This window comes from Galeopterus variegatus, unplaced genomic scaffold (assembly GCF_000696425.1).
Source record: "Galeopterus variegatus unplaced genomic scaffold, G_variegatus-3.0.2 Scaffold1006, whole genome shotgun sequence".
NCBI classification, from domain to species: domain Eukaryota; kingdom Metazoa; phylum Chordata; class Mammalia; order Dermoptera; family Cynocephalidae; genus Galeopterus; species Galeopterus variegatus.
This window is the reverse complement of record NW_007727117.1, coordinates 405,478-420,630: the sequence shown is the minus strand read 5'-3', so window position 1 is coordinate 420,630 and position 15,153 is coordinate 405,478. Positions and strand designations below refer to the sequence as shown.

General features: G+C 36.4%; 1 protein-coding gene across 1 annotated transcript in view; it reads right to left on the bottom strand.

The window, feature by feature from the left end:
- The window catches only part of ROBO1 (roundabout, axon guidance receptor, homolog 1 (Drosophila)), a 415,298-nt gene that overhangs the window by 24,776 nt on the left and 375,369 nt on the right, over positions 1-15,153 (bottom strand). The window contains exons 19-25 of the mRNA XM_008574166.1: positions 14,140-14,294; positions 13,513-13,520; positions 12,529-12,610; positions 10,686-10,793; positions 6,721-6,865; positions 5,555-5,574; positions 1,817-1,919 (exon numbers count right to left, since the gene is read on the bottom strand). Of these exons, the coding sequence (XP_008572388.1) occupies positions 1,817-1,919; positions 5,555-5,574; positions 6,721-6,865; positions 10,686-10,793; positions 12,529-12,610; positions 13,513-13,520; positions 14,140-14,294 (621 nt within the window). The remainder of the gene's footprint in view (positions 1-1,816; positions 1,920-5,554; positions 5,575-6,720; positions 6,866-10,685; positions 10,794-12,528; positions 12,611-13,512; positions 13,521-14,139; positions 14,295-15,153) is intronic.

Below are 15,153 nucleotides of genomic sequence, written 5' to 3'. Positions count from 1 at the left end.
ATCCCTATATAGGGATCTGAACCCGGGGCCTTGGTGTTATCAGCACCACACTCTCCCAAGTGAGCCATGGGCAGGCCCCAGTTTTACTTTTCAAGAGATTTTTACTAAATGTCAACTGCAGTAACTCAGTAATACCAGACACTTTTTGAAACAATATATGTGAATAAGTTTAACTATACAATTTTCATAGTTATTGTCTTCAAAAAAAATGAAGAAAGATTCCTTTTACATTGGTGACCTAGTTTATATCATTTTAGAAAAAATAGAATATCCTAGAAGTTTATTTGCATGCCGAAGTTGCAATGTTCATAATACTGCAAGTCTTTATTGTTTAATTAATACTACAGTGTTATAGTTTGTAATTTTTTATTAATATATATCACTATTTATATATTCCCCTAATCGATCAACACAAAAGTAATAAATGTATTTAGTCTTTAAAGATTTACTGCACACCTACTATGGTGCTCTGCTAGATTTTAAGACCAAAGAGACCACAGGCAATAAGGGCTTAGACATGAAAGGATTCAATTTTTTTTTTTTTTTTTTTTTTTTTTTGGTGGCTGGCTGGTAGAGGGATCGAACTCTGGACCTTGGACCTTGGTGTTATCATCACCATGCTATAACTAACTGAGCTAACCGACCAGTCCAGGATTCAATTTTGTTTTCTGGCTTTTGGGTTTTTATGCAGCTGGCCAGTATGGGGATCCGAACCCATGATCTTGGGGTTATAAGGCTGCAGTCTAACCAACAGAGCTAACCAACCAGCCCTGGGATTCAATTTTAAGGCATACATATTTAATATAAGCTACTTACATATCTGGCCATAGCAAGACTGTATTTTGCAAAATGCTCATAACAATCTCTCCCATTGCAAATGCTCTTTGGACAAGAGAACTTGCCACTACCGCATTAAAAGAAGGAACTGAGTTCCACACTGTTGAATCTGGATGGACCCCGTGACTGTTTTGATTATTAGAATGTGGCCAAACTAAGACTGTGTCCCGGTTCTGAGTGTAGTTCTTAAGTGGCCTGGCAACCTCCTCTTCCTGCCTTCTTGGAATCCAGCTGCCATGTAAGTGCCTCTACCCTGAGACCCCATGTTATGTGAAGCCTGGGATATGTAGTGAGACCCTGGAGGATGAGATTGATTATTAGAATGTGGCCAAACTAAGACTGTGTCCCGGTTTTGAGTGTAGTTCTTAAGTGGCCTGGCAACCTCCTCTTCCTGCCTTCTTGGAATCCAGCTGCCATGTAAGTGCCACTACCCTGAGACCCCATGTTATGTGAAGCCTGGGATATGTAGTGAGACCCTGGAGGATGAGACTCCAAGAGAAAGCAGAGACTGAGGAGCACTGAGATATCAGACACATGTGTGCAGGAACTAACTTGGAAGGTGATCTTATAATCCCAACAACCCAGCTAAAACCGTATGGACTGGAGATGAATTGCCCAGCTGAATCCTTTCAGAATTCTTGACCTGTGGGGATTGTGAATAAAATAAAGTGGTGTTTTAGGCCACTAAGTTTGGGGAGTAGTTTGTTAGGAATAGAGACAGGAACTCAGGCACTATGTTAGGAATTCGGCTAAATAAAATAGAAATAGTCTTTGTCTGCAAAGACTATCTGTAGTCCAGTGTAGGAGACAAACAATTAAATAAGTATGCAATGGTAATGCAGTATTAAGTAAGTACCATGACAGAGGATGCAGAGAGTGTTGTGGGAACACATAGAATTGGCTCCTATTCCAAGTTGAGACATAAGGGAAAGATTCTGTGAGGAGGATTCTGCCACTTAATCTTGAATCTAAAGGATACGTGGGTGTTAGCTCCAAAAGGAGAGTGGAAAGTGGTGTTCCAGGAAGATGCATGGCACAAGCAAAGATCTTGAGGTGAACAAGAACTGTGTTCCTTCCAGGAACTGGAGGAAATTCAGAGTGAAGACAATACAGACAGTGACGGGGAGTGGCAGTGAGTAAGGATGGGAAGGCACACAGGGGTCAGATCACAAAGGGCCTTGATTGCTACATTATGGAATCTCTTTATTTTAAGGGAAATGGGAAGCCATTGAGAGATTTTAAGCAGTGGAGAGACTTGATCAGCGTTGCATTTTAGGAAAATCCCTCTGCACAGTCTGCAGCATGAGATTAGATTGAAGAAGGGGCAAAGGCTAAAGGCAACAAGCTCACTTAGTGGAGCATTACTGTAATGCAGGTGAGAGAAAATGGCTGTCAGATCCAGGGAAGTGCATTTATGGCTGGAGACATGTATATCACTCATAGTGATATTTAGGCAGTAAAACTGCAGGAACAAGTAAGTGGGTATATGGGTCTGAAGCTCTAGAATGAGATCTATAGAGAAATAGCTATCAGTCTCTAAGGAGTGCACCATTAGGGAAGTGTCAGGATGATAAGAGGGAGAAGTCATCTATTGATAGGGCAGGTATTCGAACAGGTCAAGGATTGAGAAGAGGTTTCATTCAAGGACTTGACTAAGATGGGAATCACTATCATTTATAGTATCAAAAGGTAGACACATTTTAATTCCCAACATTAGGGAACTGGTTAAATGAATGACAGTACACATTTAACACAGTGTCTAAATAAAAAATTATCAACATAGAAAAATACACTGTTCAGTGACAAGAGTATTTAACAAAATAATATTGGCATACCCAAAGCAATGTGAGTACACGTAAGGACAGAGGATTGGAAGGATCTTTACTGAGTGGCTGTTTCTGACTACATGCATCATTATCAATTTAATATTTTCATTTTGTTTATCTGTATTTTCAAAAATTTCCATAGTAAATGTATAGAATATACATTCATCATAGAAAAGCACTGAGGGTTTTTTTTTTTTTTTTTAATGGGCTTTCATCTACTTTTCATTAGTGTCCAGTGTTACTTCCAGCAATGATTCTGGAAATAAAATTCTTATACTATTACAGACTGGTAATCATACCTTTCAAAAAGTCTGAATACAGTTAGAATGATTATAAGTGTGGGTTCTTTTGCATTTCCCAATTATGTATGTCCACCTGAAGTTCATACAAGTATTCATTATCCTAAAACAGTAGGAGTAGATCAACTCCAAATTCTCCTGCAGTATGAGATTCCATTCATCAAATACTTCCTGAAGAAAGCTCTGTGGAACTCAAAGACGTGAGTAAGACATAAGCTCTGCCCTCAAAGAGCTTTAATTTAAGTGTGGCAACAGAGATACAAACAGCAAATGCTAATGCAACATAAGAACTGACAGTGTGGTTGCAGAGATGTGTATAGACCCTTACGAAGAGTAACTGAGAAGGACAGTTGATTTTTGTTAGGCAACCAGAGGAAAGCTTCACAGAGGGAGTGTCATTTGAGCAGGGCTTGGAAAGATGAGAGAGCTTGTCAGGCAATCAAAAAACAGCATGTGCAAGACCTGGATGTGGTGAATTCAAGACAAATTCAGGAAATTTCAAACAGCCTGCTCAGAAAAGAGGGTGTGTGAAGGGTTTGGGAGGGAAAGGTAAATAAAGGGGAAAGGATTGTAAAAGGCTCTGAATACTTGGCTAAACTGTAAGACTGTTTGTCTCTGAATGGGGGAAAACATTACTAGACTTGCTGTGTGCAAAGAATGATAACGTGAGAGTGGACAGTTTGTCAAGGGGTAGGGACTGACAGTGTGCCATAGCAGCTACAGGAATGGAAATAAAGAAACAAAATCAAGAGGTTTTTTGAAGTTAGAATGGAAGTGACTTGGTGAAAAATTATTTTATGAGATGGTAGAAAAACAATAAAAGAAATTAAACAGTAGGAAAATTAAGCTGATTTCAAAATGACAAAGGTATGTTTCATGATTTTGCCTCATTTCTTGGCTATTTTATTTTTAATACATTGGTCAAATAAATAATGATTGATAATTCTAAACAAGATAGCCATCCAAGAAGGAGAAAGAGCAAGCTTAGAAAAGTCAAGGGCAAAGATGAAGAATTTGGATTTGGGCATGTGGAGATGGCCAAATGAAAACATTGTGGCACTCAGGAAAAAGGTCTGGGCTGGCTAAATAAATTTGACAGTCATCAGAATATAAGTAAGTAATAGTTGAAGCAAGCAATGGGGTGAGAGTGTAAGTGTAAAGACAGTAGGACATTAATATTTATTGAATACTGATCCTGCTTCAGATATTTTACACACATGATCTATTTGATTCTCATAACAATTCAGTCATCAGAATATAAGTAAGTAATAGTTGAAGCAAGCAATGGGGTGAGAGTGTAAGTGTAAAGACAGTAGGACATTAATATTTGTTGAATACTGATCCTGCTTCAGATATTTTACACACATGATCTATTTGATTCTCATAACAATTTATAAAATCCCCATCGTTATGGAAACCTTATGTATGACGAAGACTTAGAAGCTTTCAGAGATGACCATTAGAAGGTTGCTTTCAGTAGACTGATGAAAGCACTGGGATAAGGCAGGCTGCAGTGCGCTGAGGGGTGAGTAGGACTTGGGAAGACAGAAGTAGTTAAACATCACTAAGCAGCAGCAGAATGACATGCACTAGAAGGGGAGGTCAAGGAAAGGAAAAGTTTTAAAGTAGTAGAGTTAACGGTGAAAAGAGAGAAGGATTGAATGAAGAGGAAGAGACCATAAAGTCATGAGAAATAAAAGGAAACCAATATTTGTTTTTGAGGAAGGTGGAAAGGATGGCATAAGGGAGACAAAGGAGAAGGCTGCCCGGGAAGAAGTTATTGGGCACCCCTGGTAACACAGACAGGACTGGAGAGGAAATAGGTGATTTGAGAGAACAAAGGAAGAATGCTAAGATACTTCAGAGCTGCACAATCTCAGTCTCTCATTTGCTTCCAATAAGAGTAGTGGACATGGTCTGTGACCTTAAAGGGAAAAAGTGATGCCTTATTTGTTCCCAATCTTCATAAAGTTTCATGGGTTAAGAATATTACATTTAAATGAATGGCAATCAAATGTCCCCCTTGACACATCGAAGAAGGTTTAACTATTTCCTTCTTTTTGCAGAGTATATGATTTGAATTTGGTAATAACCTCTTAAAGATGGAATAGTTAATAAACATTGCAAAATTCTGTTTTAATATACAGAATAAAATTCTAGCAGCATAAACCAGAATTTGTTATTCATTCAAGAACATGAAAGGAAAATCATCTGTGGCAAATAATATACTCAGTTTCAAATGATGTTAGGAATACAAAAAGTAATATATATAATATAATGTGTCAAGGGCAATAAAATAGTACCAACAAAATCATCAACAATGAGAGAAAAGCTAACATCATGTAGTAATAGCTTTTATGTGGTAGAAATGACAAGTAAAGTCATACACGACAAAAAAATGTTGAGTGGTGATGCTCAGGTTAAAAACATCTAAGCAGGGCCGGCCCGGTGGCGCACTCGGTAGAGTGCGGCGCTCCCGCCGAGGGGTCAGATCCCATGGAGAGACCGGTCCGCTCACTGGTTGAGCGTGGTGCGGGCGCGACACCAAGGGTTGCGATCCCGTTACCGGTCATGAAAAAAGACAAAAAGGACATGGCATTTCTTGGTCATAGCTAAAAGAAATTATAAGGGCATGTAGATTTCCTTCATTTTATTCAAGTGGAATGTCATCTTTGAATTGTTTTTCAAATCTGAATATTCTGGGTCATGTTAAGGAGGTATTCTTTAAAAAACAGTTCACTGTCACAAAAGTTTGTGAATTACTACATGTATTATCTTTCTCTGAGGGATTGAAATTTATGTTAGCATATTATATAGTCTGCTGAGTCATGCAATAAAGAAATCCACTTAACATAGTTTGACATTGGAGATTCCACATGTATTTGATGTATTCTGTCCCTCCAATTCAACATGTTCTCAAAAAGAAGACTCAAAAATGATGTTACAGATGACCCGAGAATAAGCTTCTAAGCTTTGAGACAAATTACTCTTGAAAATTCTTCCAGTGGGAGAAATATTGAAGATCAACTTATTTTGTCCAATACAACCCTCTGTTTTCTCTGAAATTATAATAATATATCATTTTTTTTCTTCGGCTGAGCCCAAAATAAAGTTTTAGCTTGCATTTAGGACAGTGAGTGAAAAAATACAATACTTTTAAACAATAAAATCCTCCTCTACTTCTCTGCTAGGCTGTGTGGGAAGCAAGGCGAATGGAGAAAACAATCATGCTTTTCTCTCTTCTCTTACTCCAGGGTATGTGTTTGTTGATTAGCATGGCAGTGATGTACTGCATTATAGAAACTGTGTTTTTCTTAACCCTCTCTCTTGTTCATTCTCTACCTCCTGCCCTCCTTACCTGGACTCAGCAAAGTTGATGCTCAAGTAACATGATTTGTTGTTTCTTTCTTTACTTTCCTAATCCCACTATCTCCCTCTTTGCCACCCTTTCCTGTTTCCTTTATTAACAAATAGCAAAGCAATTTGCTTACTAATCCAAACTAGAAATCTTGTAGTCATTTTTGCCTTCTTCTCTCTCTTCTCCCCCAGCTGTTCCCCAAAGCTTCCAAAGCACCAGTTCCTTTTCTGGGGCAGCACCAAGTATGGTTAAGTCCTGCTGATCAATACTTTTATTTAGAGAACATTGCTTATGGACCTTAGGACTCAGTCTCCTCTTTGTGGTCTAGTTTAACAATTACTTACTTTGGGCTTAAGCAATCGTGTTCCAACACTAACATCTATTCTGAGGTTCCTCTCACCTTTCATCTACAGAAATGCTGTACTCTTCACTGTTGCTGTGTGGAGGAGGGTGCGCTGGCGGTGGAGGAAGCAGGTCTGCCCAGTTCATGCCACCCTGTTTTGGTACCTTGGGTGTTCGTGCTCCTTTCTTGTGCCCTTGACTCCCTAGAAAGGAAATAAAATACAAGGCTTTTACGTATGATTTTTAAAATTTTTCTTGTATCTACAAGTTAACTATTTTCTGTAAATATGATCTTACAATTTATATATGTTATAGAGATAAGCATACTTTCTTCATTAATTTTAAACAAAACTTTGTACAGCAGAAGCAAAATATTGCCAAATTTAACTGCAAAACAAATAGCAAAAAAAGCAATAAAACCATAAATGAATTTTACAAATTATATCATTAATAGTGATCTTCCTACAGCAATTAATTCCATTATGGATTATCACATAAAACAAATGAGCTGTAGACATATTTTCTGGAGTGCCTTTCTATTATTTAATTACAGGAACCTAAAATACAATATGATACAGATACAATCTATTAGAGTTCCACTGTTGCATTAAATCACAGAATATATATAATTTGTACTTGTCCATTGAAATGTTTTAGGTACGATGAAATTTCTAGTTTTCTTCAGAAAGGCAAAGGCAGATGAAAATAAGTGCTGGAAGAACTAATATAACTAATGAAAAAAGAAGCAGAAAAATGATTTTTTAAAAGGGGCAGAAGTGTTTTCAGCCACTGTTTCTATAAAATTATGGCTTATAGTAAAATGATGTTGCCTGAACATTCTTAGCAGTTTGAAATAGCCCAATTGTTCAAGTGCTCCAGTGTTCTAATTTTAGATTTAGCATATTCCTTAAACATAGCTATACATTTTACAGTATTCATTTTTCTTTTATTACTTACCACTACACTAACGAGGATAGAGTATTCATTTTTAAAAAACTTTGGGTCAAAAGATGTTTGGGGATAAAATAGTCCCCCTCCCCAATATGATATATTTTAAATCATATGTAAATTATAGACAATGAGTCTATAATTATTTTTCTCATATGATCCCTTAATATCAGTGAATCATCTTGGTCTTATTTATTTATTTTTAACCCTATCTGAAACAGCTCCAAATCACATGGTACATGAAAACAGGCGTAAGCATATTCAGTGAGCCTTATTTCTTTTAAATGACTTGGGAATTTTCAGTTAAATGGCAGTGTTTGTTAAGCCAGATGTTCTTGCACTGGTATGTTACTGCACCAAGTGTGGGCTGAAGGACAGGCTGTTATTAATAAACTGTGACTGTCAGCCCCACGTCTGTGTGTCTCTGTTCTCTCTCCCACCACTCAGTTGTCCTGTGTTGAGATGGCTGTGCATGTGTTGTGGAGTCAACATTAATCAGGGCCTTCCTCTCGATTTCCTGACATACATCTCCTGCAACAACGTCTTCAGTCCCAAGAAGCCTAACATCACAAATCTCTCCTACACCTTATTTACTTCCCTTGTTCTCTCCCAAAATCATCACCAGATTTCACATCTTTATTTCTTTTTACCAAATAATCACAGAATACCAAATGGTAAATGGCAGCAGAACATCAAGATCTGGGTATCTAAGCTGAGGGATGGAAAAGGTCAATTGAATATTAACAATCTAGAGTCATGGGATTGTTTTGCATTAAGATATGATTTTTTTCTATGTGTCTAAGAATTCAAAGATAACATGGCATGAGATAATCAAATATTAAACTATTTTATATGGTTTTCCCAAAAGTAGATCCTTGACGTTTTTCTAACTCACTTTAACTTACTTTAAAATAAGTCTTAGGGAGAAACTGGGTGAGGGATACAAAGAATGATTATGATTTGTAATAGTGAACATGCTAATAATATTGATTTGATCATCACCTATTATACATGAATATTAATAGTCAATACTACACTCCCAAAATATGTAAAATCAATTATGTCACAAGTAAAAAAAAAGAAGTCATTAAATAAGATTTTAATTATTAAAAAACAAACAACATATAGTAGAATCAGAGTAGATCTGAAAAGGTAAAGGGCCATTTCTAATCTCCTATCATCCAAACAGGAACTATTTCAACAAAGGCTAAACCTGTATGCCTTAGTTAAGGAAAGATTGGAAAATACAAATACCATATGCATGGCAGAAGAGGGGTAGAGACGCTTGGCTAAAGCAACAACTTTAATCCAGCTGCTGGGAGGTGCCGTTTCTACTCTCTCCTGGGGAAATGTGCTAGAGTCAAGATCAATCAGTTTTGTTCCCATTGTGGTCTGACTTGCCACACGTTAGTTATAATAATGAACCGCCTTTAATGAGAAAAACAGGACTTAAGTACCAGCAAGCTCCCATCTGCCTCCCCTATCAGGAAAACAGCTGGCAAACAGCTGCAACAGCATGAAGACCACAGGGAAGAAGGTTCAATGTGGCTTCTGAGGCAATTACAGACTGAGGCTGGAAGGATACTTTTCAGAGCAAGAACTGAAAGACTGTAGAGAGATTATAAACTGAGACAGGTTCCTACTGCACCTGGATCTCGTGTTATTGTCTCTTAGGCTTTTTATTTGCTCAAGGGCTCTCAGATATGTACTTTAATAGCCTAGTTTCAAACAGTAACATATTTAGCAGATGAACTATATCTGCAACATTTTTAGTTACACTTTGGCCCAGGGAGAAAAAAGAAGTTTCAACTGCCTTTAAAGATTAGTTCATGCTTCAGCTTTATGAAAGCTCATTAACAAGGAGGAAAAGAGGATGCTCAGTTTTTGTTACCAAATAGAACATAATATGGTTTAGTGAATGTTCAGGATACAAAGAATGATTATGATTTGTAATAGTGAACATGCTAATAATATTGATTTGATCATCACCTATTATACATGAATATTAATAGTCAATACTACACTCCCAAAATATGTAAAATCAATTATGTCACAAGTAAAAAAAAAGAAGTCATTAAATAAGATTTTAATTATTAAAAAACAAACAACATATAGTAGAATCAGAGTAGATCTGAAAAGGTAAAGGGCCATTTCTAATCTCCTATCATCTAAACAGGAACTATTTCAACAAAGGCTAAACCTGTATGCCTTAGTTAAGGAAAGATTGGAAAATACAAATACCATATGCATTGCAGAAGAGGGGTAGAGACGCTTGGCTAAAGCAACAACTTTAATCCAGCTGCTGGGAGGTGCCGTTTCTACTCTCTCCTGGGGAAATGTGCTAGAGTCAAGATCAATCAGTTTTGTTCCCATTGTGGTCTGACTTGCCACACGTTAGTTATAATAATGAACCGCCTTTAATGAGAAAAACAGGACTTAAGTACCAGCAAGCTCCCATCTGCCTCCCCTATCAGGAAAACAGCTGGCAAACAGCTGCAACAGCATGAAGACCACAGGGAAGAAGGTTCAATGTGGCTTCTGAGGCAATTACAGACTGAGGCTGGAAGGATACTTTTCAGAGCAAGAACTGAAAGACTGTAGAGAGATTATAAACTGAGACAGGTTCCTACTGCACCTGGATCTCGTGTTATTGTCTCTTAGGCTTTTTATTTGCTCAAGGGCTCTCAGATATGTACTTTAATAGCCTAGTTTCAAACAGTAACATATTTAGCAGATGAACTATATCTGCAACATTTTTAGTTACACTTTGGCCCAGGGAGAAAAAAGAAGTTTCAACTGCCTTTAAAGATTAGTTCATGCTTCAGCTTTATGAAAGCTCATTAACAAGGAGGAAAAGAGGATGCTCAGTTTTTGTTACCAAATAGAACATAATATGGTTTAGTGAGTGTTCAGTCTCTCAAATTGCAGAGACAAGACCCATGCCTGGGATTGAAATTACATAAAGTGATTAGACATGTCACCAACATACAGCAGTCCATTAGCACCAAATTTGTAATGTTGGAACGTACCATCTTTTTAAGGAGAGGTTGACGTTTTCTTGGGCCCCTTACTTACCAGATGTACTACTTCCCCGGTCTGAACTGTTGTAGGATCCTCCAGTATTCTGGTCATAGGATTGGTTGTATGGGATGGTTGGAGGAATTGTATCATTTGCTCGATAATCTAGACATTTCAGATGGAAAAAAATTAAACATTTATTTTCTCTGTGTGAGTTGTATCACTTCTCTTTATCTATATTTCTGACTAATTCAAGAAACTTATTGGATCATTTATTTGTCTTGTTTTCTCTTTAATTTTATATTCAGTTTGTCAGGATATAAAAAGGTTTATACTCCAAATGGATATATATAAAACTTCAAAATATAGCAAAAAAAATAGTTTTAACAATAAGAAATCATGAAAATATCAAGTCTGTAAACCATAAAAAATAAATGACAACAAAACGAAAAAATAAAACTGAAACTTGTCAGCAAGATTATATCTAATAAAAATATATCCATGATAAGAAAAAAAAAATCTTAATCTGCTTCAAAAGTGCTTCTGCTTAGTTAGGCAAAGGTGAAAATCCAAACGATAAGCTCGCCACTGGAATGTAGTCAGCAATAATCTGTCAGTCTAGGTGGATTCCAGGGTCTTTATTACAGTCTGTCATACCAAATCTTTTTACAAGCAGTATAAACAATAAATCAGAGTTCTGAAATATTTGTACAGAGGACTGCCACAGTAAAGCCACACACTATGGAGGAATAATGTGACAATAGTTTGAATCTCCACTGTAAACTCCACAATTGCAGAAAACATCCCATTCATCTTTGTCAGCCTTTGTCATGAACTTATGCAGGAGTCTTAATACATATTTATTAAATTGGGTTATTATACCAATCCAGTGCTTTCTTAAACTTGAGAAAAGGCTTGATGACTTTAACGTCATATTAAAACATATAGCATTAATGTAATCAAATTAAACATTTGTTTTCTTTTTGTAAGCTCCAACTGTAGCATTTTATTTTATATATAATGTCTTATTTTTAAAGAAAATGTTCCCAACTCAAGTCTAAATAAAATAAATCTATGTTTCTAATTACCTGTATTCTCTACCTGGTTACTTGTACAATGTTGCCCCATCTATTTAAACTACAGCAACCACTTTTTTCCTAGAGGTATAACTTTGCAAATCATGTTATTAAAGCAGTAGCCTGAAGGACTACAAAGAAATCAAATACTATCTCCTCCAACTCACACATATTATAATAGAGAAACATTCCCTTTAGGCCATAAAATACTATGCTGCTGCTTCAAGTTAATACTAAATTCAATTTATATTAGGTTCTATACTGACGGACTTCAATCAGGTCAACCAAAGAAATATAGGTTCTAAAATTATATATCACAGCAGTCTTAGTAACCACATGAAGTAGGAGAAATATAAGAAATTGGACCACTTCTACAGTCTAAATTTAACCTAATTATTTTTCTTCGGTTTGATATAAAAATGCCATTCCTTTATATGACCAGGTAGAAGCAATTATCTTTCATCCTCAAGTGGAAAGAATGGGTTAGCCTATTTATTGAAAATGTAAGGTATGGTGACGATTGTATATCTGCCTTATAAATAAAAGATTGTCTGTCCTAAGCAATCCCTCACCTACTATTAAATTTAAATTAATCTCGCAGCCATATGAAAATACTTATATATTATTTCAAAATCAATTCTCCAAGGTTATTGTTGTGCTAATTAACTCCTTGACACTGGAAAGTTTGAAACCAAAAAATAAGAAAATGTTAGTAACAAGAGAAAGATTTTACTTTCTAGTTGTGGACTAGTTTCGACACCTAGTGCTGAAGGGCTTAGAGGATCAATACAGAAAAAGACAGGAATCAGCCCAGAACACTTCACCTTTGTTCAGTTTGTTTTGCTCCATGATGTTATACTGAATTGGTGCCACTTCTTGCTTCTGCTGTCCGGGTGGTTTCCAGTGCTTCTCGCAAAGATGACCGGTAAGGCAATCTTAACTCTTGACTTCGTCTTGTCAGCACCACGCTCTCTCAAGTGAGTTAACCGGCCATCCCTTCATAGGGATCCGAACCTGTGGCCCTGGTGTTATCAGCACCACACTCTCCCAAGTGAGCCACGGGCCGACCCAAAGCCAGTATGGTTTTGGCAAACTCATTTTGTTTTGCCAATCTTTCTGTATGAGTGCTAACCAAGAAAACTTTTTGAGATGTTGGGCACATTCTAATCTGTATTGTCCAATACAGCAGCCATTCGCCACATATGGCTACATAATACCTGAAATGTGGCTAGTGTGAATGAAGAACTGAACTCTAAATTGTATTTTATTTAATCAATTTAAATTTAAATACCATCTGTGGCCAGAGGCTGCCATATTGAATAATGCAGCTCTACATTTAATTTAAATGGTAACAGCATTTTTTCTCTCCTATGGGTCTTTGTCTTCCTTTTATTTATGATTTTGTGAGTATCTATCTGTCTGGACAACTAGAATATGGACCTTGGGATTCCTGGTCACATGGACATGTCATATCCACATCCAGTGGTGACTCAGGACTTGTTTTAAGGGTAGACATACAGATTGCTCCAATTTGTTATTTACAGCACATGACATCTTTACTTAAATGCCATCTTATCTTTCTCTTTTCCTTAATTCCATGGGTTATTTTACTTCTATAGTCATATCCTTTGATTCTTTACAATTCTAACGTTTCCTATTTTGTGAACATAGAAGGGCTTTTGTTTCGCTTTGTAAGAAATCATTTGTGATTTTAATTCTTTTTAATTTCTTTAAATGTTGCATGCTCCACATTCCTTTTATTTTTGCTCATGATTTGGCATAAAATTTTATCAAAATAATTTACTCACCCATATTTCTGAACCAAAAATATGCAACAGAAAATAAACGTATGCCTACACACCTGCAAAAGATGTGTGTGTGTGTGTGTGTGTGTGTGTGTGTGTGTGTGTAGGGTCCTCAGGATTAACTTCTATACTATAAAATCTGATTTAAAATTTCAGTTAATTTTTATTTAAAGTTTATATTACTGTTGTACTATTATTACTATTATTATTGCTATTGAAGAATTTGGTTCACTCTAAATATAAATTTATTAACGTTTTGTTTGGCATTGTTCCCCAAATCTTGAATATTATTCAATATTATAAATAATTAAAGAATTAAAATTATAATTACACACATTCTAATAAAGATAAATTCTTTTACATAATTTCATTTTTCCTTATCTGCTATCTATTCTAGAATTTATATTCTCTAGTCTCTAGGAAAATTTTTTTGGTGGAAGGTGAGGTATGAAGGTTTAGGGATGGAGAAAATACTTGAATCAGTCTAGTTTGCTAAACAAGAGTCAACCTTTCATGAACATATTGATCAAATTTCCCCTTCCCATGAAGGGAAAGGAAAAGCAGACTTATTCCCTGCTGGCTGATTCCTTATAAAGCTTATACGTATCAGGCTTTCTCTGTGTGCCTAACCTGGGCGACTGTAGGTGGTCAGGTTGCTGTCGCTGTTCCCGTTGCCGGCCGTGCAGCAATTGATGGAGCAGTCGTTGTGGTTGTTGCCAGTATTAGGCCACGTGTCTGCCAGCCATGGCTGCGCGGCAGGTTCACTGATGTTCAGAATTCCTGGCCTAAAGAAAAAAAATACATAAAAGCAAAAGTGATTAAAATCTAAAAAAATACATAAAAGCTATTTAAGAAAAGTTGTTAAGAAAAAAAAAGCATAAAATACATAAATTTTAAAAAACACATATTTAAGACAAAAATACATAAAAACCAAAATGTCATTTTCTATTCAGAATTCCAACAATTTCTTCATCTCATTTTCCTCACAAAAAATTTGGTGAACTATGATAAATGATATTATTATTCTGTTTATTTTGTAGACAAGGCATCTATAAAATAATGTTTTAGGATGTGCCTCAGTTTCCAAAGCCATAACTATAAACTGGCAGAGTTGTGCTTCAGACCTAAAATCTTGTACCCTTTGCAATGTTCTACTCCATGTTTAGTCATATTGATTAGAAATCAGATATGGAACCTGAAAACACGTATACACATATTTTTGAGTCTTTTTAGTAGATGAGAATACCGGAGTTAGGACAGTTTGCATTTCTTCATTTTTGACCCATTAGCTATTATAATTCATCTTAACAACTTCATTAAAAAATGGAACGAACTCCTTTACTTCAATAATGGATCCTTCAAATTAAGCATATATTTGCATGTTTCTTCAAAACCACATTTCAGAAATAGTGCATTTGGGGCTCTGTGACATTTTGCACTGAGCCTCATCCATGTTTCAGTGCACAGTTCTGTATGCTTGTCCACATTTTCTTTTTTTTTTTTTTTCCTTTTTGTCTTTTTTCGTGACCGGCAACAGATCCCAACCCTCAGTGTCGCGCCCGTACCGGACCGGGACCGGCAACGAGACCGCAACCCTCGGTGTTGCACCCGCAACCTCGCTCAGCCAGTGAGCGGCCGGTCTGT